The sequence below is a fragment of the Diplotaxodon limnothrissa genome, linkage group LG11 (assembly GCF_057381915.1).
Source record: "Diplotaxodon limnothrissa isolate DT_005_m linkage group LG11, D_limnothrissa_male_GT1.1, whole genome shotgun sequence".
Taxonomy (NCBI): Eukaryota; Metazoa; Chordata; class Actinopteri; order Cichliformes; family Cichlidae; genus Diplotaxodon; species Diplotaxodon limnothrissa.
In genome coordinates this window covers 35,957,187-35,971,903 of record NC_140606.1, presented here as the reverse complement: position 1 = coordinate 35,971,903, position 14,717 = coordinate 35,957,187, and the positions used below count along the sequence as shown (strand labels likewise).

The 14,717-nt window shown below is 40.3% G+C and overlaps 1 protein-coding gene across 1 annotated transcript in view; it reads right to left on the bottom strand.

Annotated features, from left to right (window-relative positions):
* The window catches only part of rftn1b (raftlin, lipid raft linker 1b), a 134,566-nt gene that overhangs the window by 40,355 nt on the left and 79,494 nt on the right, over positions 1–14,717 (bottom strand). Inside the window, exon 6 of the mRNA XM_085365909.1 lies at positions 7,158–7,361. Coding sequence (XP_085222035.1) covers positions 7,158–7,361 — 204 coding nt within the window. The remainder of the gene's footprint in view (positions 1–7,157; positions 7,362–14,717) is intronic.

The following is a 14,717-nucleotide window of genomic DNA, read 5'->3' as shown; positions in this document are numbered from 1 at the left end:
TGGAATTTAAGTTACGGATCTCCTTGCTTCAAAATAATCCACAAGGACTCTCTTGTTACTAAGACATGTATCTTGCCCCATTTCACTATATTTTTAGTGCATACACGTGTTCACGTTGATTACATGAAATATACTAAAAGTACCTCAAAGTACCCAACGAGCCAATCAAAAGCCAATGATATTTCCTCACCCATGTATGGGTGACAATGGTCAAAAAGATGAGGGTCATTTTTTTGGCATTACTTGGTCTATATGCATGCTGTCAATACAAAGTAGTTAAAGTGTACTAATAGAAGTACAGAACAGGAACACAATGATAGACAAAAATGAGAAATACTGGGAATTTCTATGATTACTGGTTACTGACCAGTAATCTGACCTGATTACTGGTTTTCCACCAGCGTTTGACAGATGGTTTCATCTGTGCCAGGCTTACTAAATAATCATTTAATATATAATCTGATAAACACTCTAGAAACCTTTGTATAATGTTGACTCCTGGCCAGTCTCATTGTCCATAACTCCTTATTTCACCATAATTTAGTTTTGCTCTTTTGGGAGCTGATGATAAATACTTGTTATGCATGGTTTTCTTGGTATGGGTCATTACTCCAAGCACAGCTGTGTTTTACTGAAAAAATACCAAATGAAATTCACGTTGTACTTTCAAAAATGTCAACTTGTCATTTATAATCTGCTGTGGATTACACAGCATTACCACTGCTCTGAAGTTTCCAATCAGGCACATTTGTGAGATTTTAAGCTGATGCTCTGAGCATTTTTCCCCCAGGGTAAAAAATGCCACGCTCTTCCTGCCTTCAGGCTATTTGCCTGTAAGCACGGCAGATGCTCTTCAGTTGCCAGAGCTTGACTTTGTAACTTTGTAACAATCCCAATCTCATTTTATTCAGGCTATTTTGTAAGGAGCTGTCTGAGTTATAGATTTTCTGAAAGAAAGGACTTATCTGTCTAACACAAACAGACTTTGGAACTAATTTGGGAATATCCAATTTGAATGATGTATTTTTATATTGTGGTGGCATAAAGACCTCACAAAATATAACTGCACACTGTATGCGAATTATTAGGGACTTGCTCTCCCCACACGCGTAAAGCAGGGGTCAAAAGCTCCCTGTCAATTAATATACACATCACAAGGGGAACAAAAATAACCTAAGTATAATGAACCCGTGGCTGTTTAAAGCCTTTCTTCTGGCAGTCCTTATAAATAAGGGTTCTGTGTCAAATGTTAATGGACATGCATAATCACACAGCTGCTGAAAAAATCCTGGGGGGAAAACTTTGTCATTAGCAGGTCATTTTTCTGTTGGCTGCAAATCAATTCATGTTATGAATAATAACAAACAGGTAGAGAGGATGAAAACAAGGCATCTTGTGAAGAAACTTTCCAGAATGATAGCTGTGGGATTACTCTGTTTTCTTAATTGAATCAATGAATTTACTTCAAATGCAAACACAACTGGCAGCAGCTTTGATTAACAAATGATTTATATTAATATGTAGATTAATTACAGGATCACTTCCTGAATAACAGTAGGTTAGCGTTTGACTTCATGCTAAAACCACAAATTTACTATAAGATATTATGAACCTTACTTGGTTGAAACAGATAAAGGCTATAAGCTTTCACTACAACGTCTCTGAAAGCTAACTTGAAAATATTGTAAGAACGTTATGCATGCTAGCTGCTCTTCATGCAGTTGTGCCAACTGCATGCTAACATCAGTATGGTAATGTGCTCAGTGTCACTATTCTAAAGCCCCGTCAACAAGTGAGACCCATTGCACATGTGCACATCACTTTGTAGCTGAAAGCTGGTTACTAGATATGGCAGGTTCTGGCTGCATGGATAACTCGCTATGTATTTAGCAATATTCTTCATTTCTATTAGTCCTTTCAATCGCACGCCTTAAAGTTGAGGTGAGTTTAACCCAGTGCCTGCCAGCTTAATGTCACTAACGGTCACTTATGTCACTGCTGATATTTTAAGGTCTCTGGCAGTTACAGCACTACTAGCTTCAGTTCTGTGTGAACAAACTATAGCTGAGTAGTTTTCAGTATTTATAAAATTACCAAGTGAAGTTAAAAAATGTCACAAGTCTAGCTTATATGTTGCCTTAATAGTGCTAAAAAACAGGTAAAAACATCCACCGATCCAGGTGAGACATTACTATAAAAATAAGATTTCAACATCAAGGAAAACACAGGGCATAAACAAATCATCAGGATTCTAACTATAAACTCTATATACAATATGCCCACAACTAGCTCGACACTGCCACTGGACATTTTTAAGCCTAAAGCAGAGCTAGGGAGTTGTCAGCTACTACTAGCTCTTCTTAGCTTGGTTACTCTGATATGTGATGTGAATTTAGAGTTAAAAAAAATACTGACTTAAAATAAAATGTGTGTACAAGAAAAACTCATCAACTGCTTTGAGTATATTTCAGAATAAATGAACCCTGAACAAGTTATGAAAACATCCACTTGTCACTCAAATGATCTCCCTCCATATATATAATTTATATATCCAGGTAGAAGTCTCATTGAGACTGAAAATCGCTTTTTCAAGAGCGACCTGACCAAGAGGGCTGCAGTTTTACTTATGCATGGCCTCCTCCACCACCTGTGCAGCAACCAATGCCTGACTTTGTGCACCTTGCGCTTCATTTCTGCTGTAAAGGTGAGTATATTAACATGTGAGTCTATTGGGGATCCCTTGCAATAGATGCAGCCTCAAATGACCATTAGAGACCCATGTGGGAACAGCTCTTAATGAGACTCAGTGTCTCATTTACAAGAGAGATCAACTGTACAAATAAAGGTTAAGTAAAAAAATGAAAAATGAAATAAAAAACTTGATTCCATATTTCAACCCTGGATGTCGTTCCCTGATTCAGTGAGACATTTTATAATGAAGCTAATACAAACTAAGCCAGCTCAGTATTATTAAAGTAATAAAAGATGTAGAATTCAAAGCGGCACAACAAAATTAAAGTGAAAAAAAAAAAACAGGGCAAAAGGTCAGTCTTAAAAAAATAGAATAATTATACTCATTAGACACACATGACAACCTAGCCGCTCTGTCTCGAGGCTGTAAATAAGGCTGTCACTGTCACTATATCCTCCCATCCAACCACATATCTGTCAGTCCGTCTCCTTTATTGTATTGCTGTCAAACATTTACACGTTGTTAATGAGGTTGAGATGGTCCCCTGCAACACGTAGACTGTCTCGTTCTGAATTCAGAAACTCTTTTCAAAGAAGTTGCTAAATATGGAGACGGCAGGAATGGATACCAATTCTAAAGCCCTAAGCTGCACGGCTGTTTGATGTAATTAGCTGCTAACAACAAACGGGTGCTGCTTTGATGTCATACTGCCAGCTGCTCTCAAGAGACCAAAATCCAAAAAGTACAGCATTCACCTCTATAAAGTTGTCTGTTTTCCAAAGTGGTTGAGCATAAGCTGTGAGGCAGTGAAGGTAGAGCGCGCAGCTGATATGCTTTCTATCCTAACGAGTAAATTCACTGTTCAAGAGATGCATATCTTAGCAGCACGAGAAAAATGCAAAATATGTTAGAGGACCCTAACAGGCAGAAAACATTGAATCATAATAATACACTTCATTACTCCATTCTCAGGACATAAAATATGCAAGGAGGCACTAATTTGTTATCAGGTTAATTATCTGTGTTTCAGAGTTACTGAGGCGTTCACTTTCCCAGATTAATGAATTATGACTCTTATTTACTCTGGCTGGCTTTTTTCTCCAGTGTCAGAGTAAAGCACAGAGCCGCTGGGGTCTGATGGAAGAGGAAAACCCAAACAGGAAATAGTTTAGAAGAGGATACCAGCTTCGTGACTTACATCTTCCAAATGTATGAAGATTATGTCAGAGATATCACACTGATGGAACTGCAGTGATGCAGTGTCTTAATTTACTTCAAGGCCTCTAGCATTTCACAGTGCTGACCAGCAGCTAATGTTAGCCATACGATGTATCTCATCTTCATTCATGTGTAGAAAAAGTATTTCAAAGAGTTCAATGTGTGCTACAATGTGATGCAGAGTTTAAACGTTGAGATTTTTTCTAATATTATGATAGAACGAGGAAAATAAGCATAATTTCAGCTAGTTTTCTGATTTAGTCTTTGGGCGAAGGATCTGTTACCAAAACTCTGGTCACTTAAAAACAGATTCTACAAAATCATGTAGAATGCTTACAATGCCAATGTTAAACACGTATAATCAAGCTCAACATCCTAGTGTGTTTGCTAGTGTTTCACCCAGCTACCGTTTCCCTGTGTTTTATAGATAATCTCAACTGTAATTAATTTAACTCATTATTCAAGTCAATTTTTCTGCAAAAACTCTTGCCAACTACTTGTTGAGTAGTAGTTATGGGCTATGGAGAACAGCTGCTAGCATCTGCAGCAGTCTGCTAGCAACCAAAGCAACCTAGGGCAAACCAACCATGTGGGGGGCTTTTAGAGCAACACCCTCTTTTCAACCAATTTCACCTAGCAACCAGCCAGCAACCTCCAGCAACCACTTGAGGAATGGTTGGGGAATGCACAGTTTTCCCTACTGGTTATCTTACTGGTTGCCTTAAGATATAATTTCTAATGTGATTAAGAGCACAACTTTTTTTTCTGATAATCCAAATTGTTTGCGTCATAAGTCAATAGTTCTTTGTATTGTCGTACCATTCACTCATATACTTTTCACAATACAGTATATCATTGTGCAGTACACTGAGCTAACTTGGTGGAAGGTGACTGGAATAATAAGACTGGCAAAGACAGTTGTGTTGCTTGTGTCATAGAGAGGACAGAAAAATGGCATAAAATAGGTAAAAGCTGTGCAAAAAGACTTCAGAATTGTCTGTGAACTCATTATGAGTATAGCCAGTGATCTTTTATCAAACGTTTATAAAAAATAATAATAATCCTTAATTGGGGTCAGAATTTCAAACACAATAGTGATTTCTTCTGCAGTTGTCACATAGCGTCTATGTGAAGTTTCCATCCTACAGGATTGCACCACTTCTTGACACAGAAGGAGAAAAAGTACAAGAGCAATTTACTAGTGTTAATCAAATATAATTTCATTGCTTTCTGGAAGAAAATAAATGTTAGCTAATGCATAATTAATGCCATACAGGGCAAGGTGCATCATTACCTGTCACAGTCTTTTCATTTTATAAAGGTTGAAGTGAACTGAGCTTCTGCCTGACATTCACATTTTTACTGGCAATACAGTGAAAGGAAAAGGGGTAATTTGGGAAACTTTTTTATATTTAATAACTGTAATAGCTTTGAGCATGCCAGTGGAAGAATTATTCTGCTGAAGCCAAGAAGCCAAGCAACGATAAAGACTCTTTTGATATTTAAGGGAATATGAATGCATTATTCAAGTGTTTTTACATTTCAAACCTATCATTCTGCTTGTGTGTATTGTAACAGCCCTTTAAGACACCCAAGTCGAGGGTTGATGGTGTCATCAGTGTGTGCCACTGGTCTCTCTGCTCTCTCTCTCTGTGATGGTGTGGACATGTGCTTGCACGCTAGTACATGAGGAGGGACGGATTTTATGTTTTACCTCTCCAGACACCTTTGTTTGCAACGTTATGGGTTGTACGAACACTGTGCGCTATGTTTGTTAAGCTGCAGCCGTTCAACCGGGCTTATATGGTTGATGAAGAGAAGGTATATTAAAGAACACACTGTGGAATCCCCAACGCCAGCGTGAGTGTGTATTCTTTTGGCTACCCTGCTAGGTGTTTTGCCGCCTCCTCTCAACCACTAAACGCAACCCGACGTTACAAAATGGCGCCCGAACATCTTCTCTTGGACCTCAGTATGCAGTATCTTCGAGCAGTTGATGATTGGTACATAAAAAGGTACGACGCGGCAAAGTGGCTGTCCGCCATGTTTCGCGGGAACGGACCAGGCTGGCCTGGACGAGGACGTCGGGAGGATCAAAGGGTCGCGGCGGTGCATTTCCATGGCAGCGGCTGGAGCTGCCCCAGCGTGGTTTGTGGACTGTGGCGCCGTTCTCTGTTTGGCCTCTTCGTCGTGGCTCCATTGGATGCGCGTGGACCTGCGTTTCCTGGGCGTGGGTTCGATGCAGCTTTGCCATAGTTCCTGAATTTGAATTTTTTTTTCTTATGTATTTCGTATTGGTTACTGTTGTAACATGACTGTTGTTTGGGTTTTCTACAGTACTTTCTGGTACTGTTTTCACATATTATGCTGTCTGTTGCAAGTTTGAAGTAGAAGAAACGCAATGAAAGAAAAAGGGAATTTCATTCTGCAATTGTCCTGGCTATCCTAAGTTTATTTTCTTTCTTTAACATTTGTTTAAATGGACATTCACCATGTGGGACACTGTCATGTATGCCAGTTTGTCAATATTGCACTGTACATTTCCCTGTTTTGGTTTTAACTTCTTATCCTGCTGACCATGTATGGAGGCTGGTTAAGTCTGGACTGTACCAATGCTGTACAGGTGTGTAACAATTCCTCCACGACCTGCTTACTACCTAAAGTAGCTATGTGTGGTGAAAGGGGGTAGCGGGAGGAGGGTCACCTGGGTCCGGCTGAGGGCAGCCTTTGTTTAACCCGGGGGGAATATGTAACAGCCCTTTAAGACACCCAAGTCGAGGGTTGATGGTGTCATCAGTGTGTGCCACTGGTCTCTCTGCTCTCTCTCTCTGTGATGGTGTGGACATGTGCTTGCACGCTAGTACATGAGGAGGGACGGATTTTATGTTTTACCTCTCCAGACACCTTTGTTTGCAACGTTATGGGTTGTACGAACACTGTGCGCTATGTTTGTTAAGCTGCAGCCGTTCAACCGGGCTTATATGGTTGATGAAGAGAAGGTATATTAAAGAACACACTGTGGAATCCCCAACGCCAGCGTGAGTGTGTATTCTTTTGGCTACCCTGCTAGGTGTTTTGCCGCCTCCTCTCAACCACTAAACGCAACCCGACGTTACAGTATGTGGCGTTTACCCAAAATCACAGTGTGTGGAACAAAAATAAAACCCACACTGAATATTTTCTCCAAAAATAATTTTTCTTAGAAAGCATGTATATGCTGCAGGAACAGCGAGTCAAGCCTGCTTACCATTCATGTTGCCCAGGTGGAAATATCCATCGACCAGCGAGGCTCCGTTGTTGAAGTGCTGGGTCATGTGATCCAACCAGTTGGCCTCCACCCCTTTGACCCCTTCGTCACAATTTTGAACTCGCAGAGGCACCTTGACAGTGTAGTACTTCACCTGGCCCTCTCGGACCGGTGGGTGGTTGTACAGCGCCAGCAGATCGACCCCTGTTTAGGCAAGACATAAAACAAAACCAGTCACAGTTTTATTGGTTTTAACTCACAAAGGTTTATGACAATACAGATGTAGCCTTTATGGAAGCCCCAGAATTTACTGTATTATTACTGAATCAATGCTGTACATTGGCTGCAATCCAAAATGTAGTTTGGCACTGTCTGTAGGAGGACTTTCCTTCTCTTCAGCTGCCAGAAGTTATACGAAATATCTGCGTAAATGGCTGCCTGAGAAACAGCCCTGTTTTGTTGCTGTAAAGCAAAGGACTGTCTGCTGTATTCAGCTATAAAAGGATGTAGAAATGAAGCATTTCTTCTCAATCTTTAATGACTACTTTGGAAAATTTCTATTTCCTGAGACTTTTCAAAACTAAAAAAAAACAGTTAAAATAAATTGGAAGTACATTTATTTCCTATGAGAACAACTATCAAGGAAACTCTGCCAATGCGTGGACAGTCAACAAGCTTCTTGGCCAAGAAAAGCTGGCTCCAGTGTTCATGGTCACCAGCCATCAAAGGCAAATAACAATTTGTGTGCTTTCATGTTTTTCAGCAAGTTTATTTTCATTTCCTGGGGAAAAAATGTGAGACTGAAAAGATGAAACTTCTCCACATGAAGCTGTCTATTACTAAATAAACAATACAGTAGAGGGGAGGGTTTGCGTTGGTCTTTAAAAAGATAAAATACAAAAGCTGAGCTCAAAAAAATGAGCCAGCACTGATGTGTCACATTGAATCAAAAAGACTTTTCAATAAACATCACCCTGAATTGTCAACAATTAAAATTTTAAGGCCTGTTTTTGGTGCTACTTTTGTTTCAACAAGCCAAGATTATGACCGTAAGCAACAACAAAACTGGAGTGCACATAAAAGTAAAAGTTAAAGTTACATTCATTTTGTGGTGGTCAAGAAGATTTTAAGAATCTGATACATAACTTGTGTGAAAATAGTATTTTTCAGGAAAATGTGCATGTTTCTTTCTGCATTGTTTTGTGTTAGATTTGTGTTGTCCTGCGACCCGGTGTGTAGAATAAATCTGTATGCAAAACACTGTGGTATAAAATGTAAACATTACCATATCTGGAACAAAGGCTCCACCTGACAGGTGCGAAATAGACGAGAAATGAGAAAGTAATACAAGCAGAGATTTATGATGCCCCAAGCTGGACTCACAAATACGCTGGAAATCTTTTCCAAGGATGCTGCTTCCCCAAAAACAAACGTGAGTTGAATCAAAAGCATTTTAAAGCTACAATTTATCCTCCTCTTCTTTTTAATGTTTTCCAAAAGTGATGTAACTCTGCTGATGCAGAACTTAAAAGGGAGCGTTTCATTGTAACCAAGTTAATTCATAGTATAACCTTGAATAATGCATTAAAAGCGCTGCAGCTAGCTGTTGTTTACATCAAGCAGAAATATGCATAATGCAGTGGGCCTCTGGAGAGAGAAACAGGCTTGGAAATTTGCCCACAGTACGTATGTCACTGCTCCTTGCTCATATCATACTAAATCAAAGTGTAAAGAGCCTTATTTGTTGTGATGTGCGTGAGTGAAATATTTGCTCTGCTTAGCTTTGAAAAAAACACAGAACATGAGATGTGAGCGGGGGTTCGAATCGGGCCGAAAGCATTTCAAATCTAGCCTGGTAACATTTTCCCCTTTCTTTCCAATGCAAATATCACGCTGTCATTCCCCAAGTGAACCAGATGGATGAGCAGAATGTGCGGCAGTGCCACCCACCCAGCCACACACGCACTTGGGGTGGGATGATGGCGGTAGGGGGGAGTCATGGCTCAGTGGCTTTGGTTCTTCTGTCTGTCCATCCGTCCGACAGACACCCAGGAAGAATGAATAATTTATAACCATTTCTTGTCTGGCTCCTCTGACTGATCTGACAGCTGGCCACCAAATTCTCTAAATCTTGTCATTTGTCACTCCTGAGAAAAGTCAAATCAGCAGCAGTGCACTCACACACCCTCCCCTCATGTTACCCGTGCTACAACGAGGACAATATGGCAAAGAAATCTTGGACAACATGTGACCACAAAGTGACTTCCCATTCAGCACACCTCTGATTTGCCAAAACAACACAATTTCTTAGTGTGAATGGTTTTGTGGAGGGCTGCATGGGATTAACTGCTTTACAGTTTATGTGCACGAGCCTGAGATGGTGCATCACTGTAGTTTGACCCATCAATTCTTTCTGTATCTCTGTGAGCTTCAGGCAGGCCATGAAGATTTGAAAAATTGAATGAATGAAAAATTCTGTCATATAACTTAGTGATTTAAAATCGCTTTGGGTTACTGCTCTAAATTTTTGTAACCGCAGCATAATTAGATAACTAACATTAAAACCATATTCAACACAGATTACTTCATTTCTGTTGATGGCAGTGTTGTAGAAAGTAGTTACATGTGTCATTTATAACAGCTTGACATAATATAAGAGCCAGTCTGTCTGTCTCACAGTATTAGTCATTTTCTGTGTAATAACTGTTTTTTTTTAAATGCATTATAGTTTATTACTGTCTAAGTATGCTACAATTATGGCTTCAAGGCTACCATAATTCAGGCAGAATGGTAGGGACCTCATTTTCTGAGCCTCTAAGAGTCTTTTTAAGCAGTGCTCTATTCAGTGGAAATACACAAAAACCACACAGAATTAAGAGCCTTGCCTATTTAGCAGGACACGGCAGGGAATAATGTACCAGAATATAACATAAGAACACTGACTTCAGATGTCCATCATGGTGGATGACAGTAGCTCAAACTGGAATCCAGGCTTTCATCTGGGATTCTTGAGTTTTTCAGAAACAATTATGTGGAGACACGTGGCAGTTACACCCATGACAAAGCATTCGAAGCATCATTGTTGCATGAGGCTTTTACTTTTAGTTATAGTTAGTTATATTGCTACAGTGCATCATAAAGATTGTGAATATGGCTGATTTTTGGACCAGCCGGATTGCACTAGGCAAATTTTATTTTAAATGCCAGTCAGAAACGTATAATTTCTGACTGGAAAACCAAGGAGTTGGTGGTGGATTTCCAGAGACGCATACCCACACTGTTCTCAATGTCAGCGTGGTGAACATCCAGGGAGTGGACATTGAGATAGTGGACTCAACACTGATGCTCTTTACAGGAAGGGTCAGAGCAGACTCTACCTGCTGAGGCGGCAGAGGTCATTTGGAGTCCAGGGAGCGCTTTTAAAGACCTTCTATGACTCTGTGGTGGCATCTGTCATTTTTTACAGTGTTGTTTGTTGGAGCAGCAGTTTATCGGCAGCTGAGAGGAAGAGGTTGGATAAACTCATCAGGAAGGCCAGCTCTGTTCTGGGATGCACCCTGGACCCAGTGCATGGTGGTGGGAGACAGAAGGACTCTGGCCAAAATAACATCTCTGGTGGACAGAGTCTCCCACCCCATGCATGTAAATGTTGCTGAACTGCAGATCTCCTTCAGTGGCAGACTCCTCGATGCATGAAGGAGCGTTTCCGCAGGTCCTTCCTTCCTGCAGCTGTCAGACTGCACAATCAAAACTGCTCCCAACAAACATAGATGTTTACATCAGCGCTGTAACTTGGCACTATTTTATCAACCGATTCACACTATAAGCAGGGCTTTCCTCTTATCTGTATTTAATTTTATTTAATTTAATAACGGTACAGTACTCTGTTTTTGGTAACCATTGTCCTTGATGTAAATATGTAAAATTGTGTATGTTTCTGTTCTGTGTCTTGTGTACTGTTTGTTTGTATATGTGTCTTTCTTGCTGCTGTTACACCCAAATTTCCCCTTGTGGGACAATTAAAGGATTATTCTATTCTATTCTATTCTATTCTATTCTATAATCATTTACTTGCTTTTGTGGTAGTTACATTGACATACCAGTTACACGACAAGGAAAATAATACACTACACGCACACACACACACACACACACACACACTCTGTAATCTTCCTTGTGTAAACTGCATGGGAGCAGTTACTTTCTGAAGGAAGAACACAAGGTTAAGCAATCTTTCAAGAAACTAACCAACATCAATCTCTAAAACACATCTCCTGCCAAGTTCCTCCTGAAGCCAGCAGGACTGAGCACTTGTGCTCAGTGGCCTGTAAATGACACACAATAAAAAACAATAGCAGGACTATCATTTGCTTTTTGGATTCAGGCCGAGAACAAGACTTTCAAGCCAGAAAAGTCACCTTATGGGCAAATAAATGCACCTACTCCATAATTTTTCTTAATGTTTCAGATACATCCTGTGTCACTTTTTTCTGCTGCTGGGCAGTAAAAATGTAATTAATCCCCTAATAAACGATCTCTGAAACACACAGATACAGAGAGCATGACTAAGTCCTTTGAACCTAATCACATGAACGCATTACATCAACAGGCAACAACTAGGCCTTTCAGAATAAAGTTTGTGCAGCTAACTCGACTGTTTTTGTTGCAGCTGACGGGGCCAGCTAAGAAGAAAACAAGCGCATGAATGTGGTTGGGAGTTTGAAAGCATGCTGCTTCAAAGGCTCATCTCATGGCAGCTCTACTGTTCAAATAACGAGGTCGGTGGCAGCGGCACTGGCGTGATCTTAGCAGCGCAGCTTTCCAACTCCGCATGTCATCATTAAATCTGAAAAGCTGGACACTGATCCCATCAGAGCAGAGATAATGCTGATCTCAGTGATGAAAACCGAGCAGCTGAAAGACTCCTTCTGTACGCATTATGAAGATTTCAGACTTGTATGTGTCAGAATTAGAATTTCATGTACACATTTGTAGTTTTATTTAACTTAAGATATCTCAGGCATTTAAACAGCTGACAGCAGATTCCACCGATCAGGGTAAATTTCGGTTAAAAAAATGGCATCCATGTGTTGCTCTCCTATTTTATCTAAAACACAATCACTGTCAGTTTTACAGTATTTATAGGTATTGTCTTTTTTACAACCAGAAAAGTCAGTGGGGGAAGGACATCGAGATTGACTTTGAGCTAAGGTTGTAAAAAGTCATTTTCCTTAAATACTGAAGAACAATAAATACTTAACATTCACCTTTTGTCACCATTGAATTTTAAAGTATGTAAACAAAACAAAACCTTCTTTACCCATCAATGTAAATAAGGCTGCAATTATACTCCAGTGTTGATGTGAATATGGACAGCTACAATTTCTAATCAGTTTGATGTCTGCTTGAAGGACTAATGCACATTTGTTGCCCTGGGAGTTTTGCTTTTATAGATGAGGGAAACTGGAGAGTACACAGATGTTAGCACTGAGCTTTTTGTTCACCCTCTATAACATCTAAATTTATATCACTCAGACCCCAGCAGACCTGCATCTACTTGCAGATTGCGTTAAGTGCTTTCAAATGCACATACATAACCATATCGTACTTTATTGACCAGGATTAATTAGTGCAGGAAAAGATAACTTAAAAAAATAACTGTTGAATTCAAAAGTTACTTTCAGAAGCCACAGTTGTCATTCAGCTGTTGCCATCATGATACGCTTTCCATTTGCTCTTCCACTAAACCATTTCAGTCTTCAAACTTACAGGCTCAGTTTCTATCCAGAGCTTTGGTCTGAGGGAGGGTGTTCCTCTTTCAATCATAATCCACAGACGTTTGCCATCTTCACTGCCAACACTTGCACAGCGTTCACCCCGAGATCTGAGGATTAGCATGGACAAGCCAGCACAAGCAGAGACTCTTGGGCCTCCTCAGCAGACTGGGCATTAGTAAAGAGCGACAAGGGAGCTTGGCAGGCTCCCCTAACACCCCGGCTGGCTGCTACGCCGGCGCTGCTGGCGTTGCCGCAGAGATTCAGGGCGATGGAGGTGGGGATAGAGAGAGAGAGCTGTGAAGCTGAGGGAGGTAGAGGACGAGGCAGTGGGGGATTATCTCACTGCAAAATGCACTACATGGAGGCCCAGATGGACCAGTGGGCTGTGGTTTGCTGCGATGCCAAGTGTGTGTTACCGCAAACACATATAGATAAAAATACATGCAGACAAAAGCAAAATCTTCCATATCAATGAGTGCATTTATTATTCAACACCTCTTATTAGGTGCTTTGAACCTAAACATGCTGCATACTGTGCATACTGAAATGCAGTATATGCATTAACACTCCCACTGGGACGTGTGCCTAATGCACAGTTTGCACATTGCGCCGACACATATCACAAATAGGTTCTGTGGAGGGATGAGAGACTGTAGGGGGTGATAGCGGTGGGTGTCTCCATCTGTTAATCTGAAATGCTCAAATAAAGCCGAAACTATAAATGTCTGTGCTGATTTCAACATACAGGAAAGGGGGAGCTCATAGGTGTAGCTGTGCTTTGCTCACTTTCTGGAAAGACATCAGTCGAGTCATGAAATGTGCACCTCCCAGAACTTCAGAACTCCACTTCATCGGTTAAGCATGAGTGTGAATTCGTAAACAAGATGACTCCTTTTTGTGTAACAGATAGAGAGGATTGCATCCCAAGGCAGCACACTGTTGTGTAACATTGAGGCAATCACAAGAAATGACACCTCCGCAGTTGCCAAGTGTTTCAGGAGGGATGTACGACACAATGCTATTCTTCAGTTAAACAGCCAAAAGGTAGATAAAATCAAAACATGAAGCCATACAGACATGTAGACAGATAATAGCCTAAGACTAGAAACTGTGTGACAAAAGAAGCTTCGGTTTAGTCGGTCCCAGTGACAGCAGGATTTAGCCCGTAACTAATGTGGCAGAGCTGGTTATCAATTATAGTTTGATTAAAGGAGACCTAGTATGCTTTCATGTGTTTTCTGTCATTTACATACTGTTACAGTGGTGGATGCTCATATTAAACAAGATCAAAGATGCAATTGAGTCTCAAATGTGTTTGAAAGCAGCAGCTGTCCAGAGGAAGGCTGGCTTAAAGAGAGGGGTAAGGGAACTTAAATGGCTTGTTTCAGAGAGAGGATGAGCCATTTACTCAAGTGACTTTACATTTTGAGTGTCTTCAATTGTCAATAAGAATGTTTTTTAATCACTTGTCTAGCTAAATGCTTAAAACAAAAAACTAGAGAATTTGAATTGAGGACAACAATAATGTAGATTATTTTGAAACGTTAATCATGCACAGCTACTCTAGTAAATTCCCAAGTATATAGGGCCAGAAATTAGATGTGAACAGGAATAAACACGAACCCGCAAAGTACGTGTTTTTAGCCAATTACTGGGAAGTGATAAACGCTTCAATATCATTCATCCAGCATTTGCAATATGAAATGAGTCATAGTGAAGTAGCCCGGGTTATATCAACATAGTAGCAGCTACGGCGTTTCACAGTTTGAAGTTTTGACCTTTA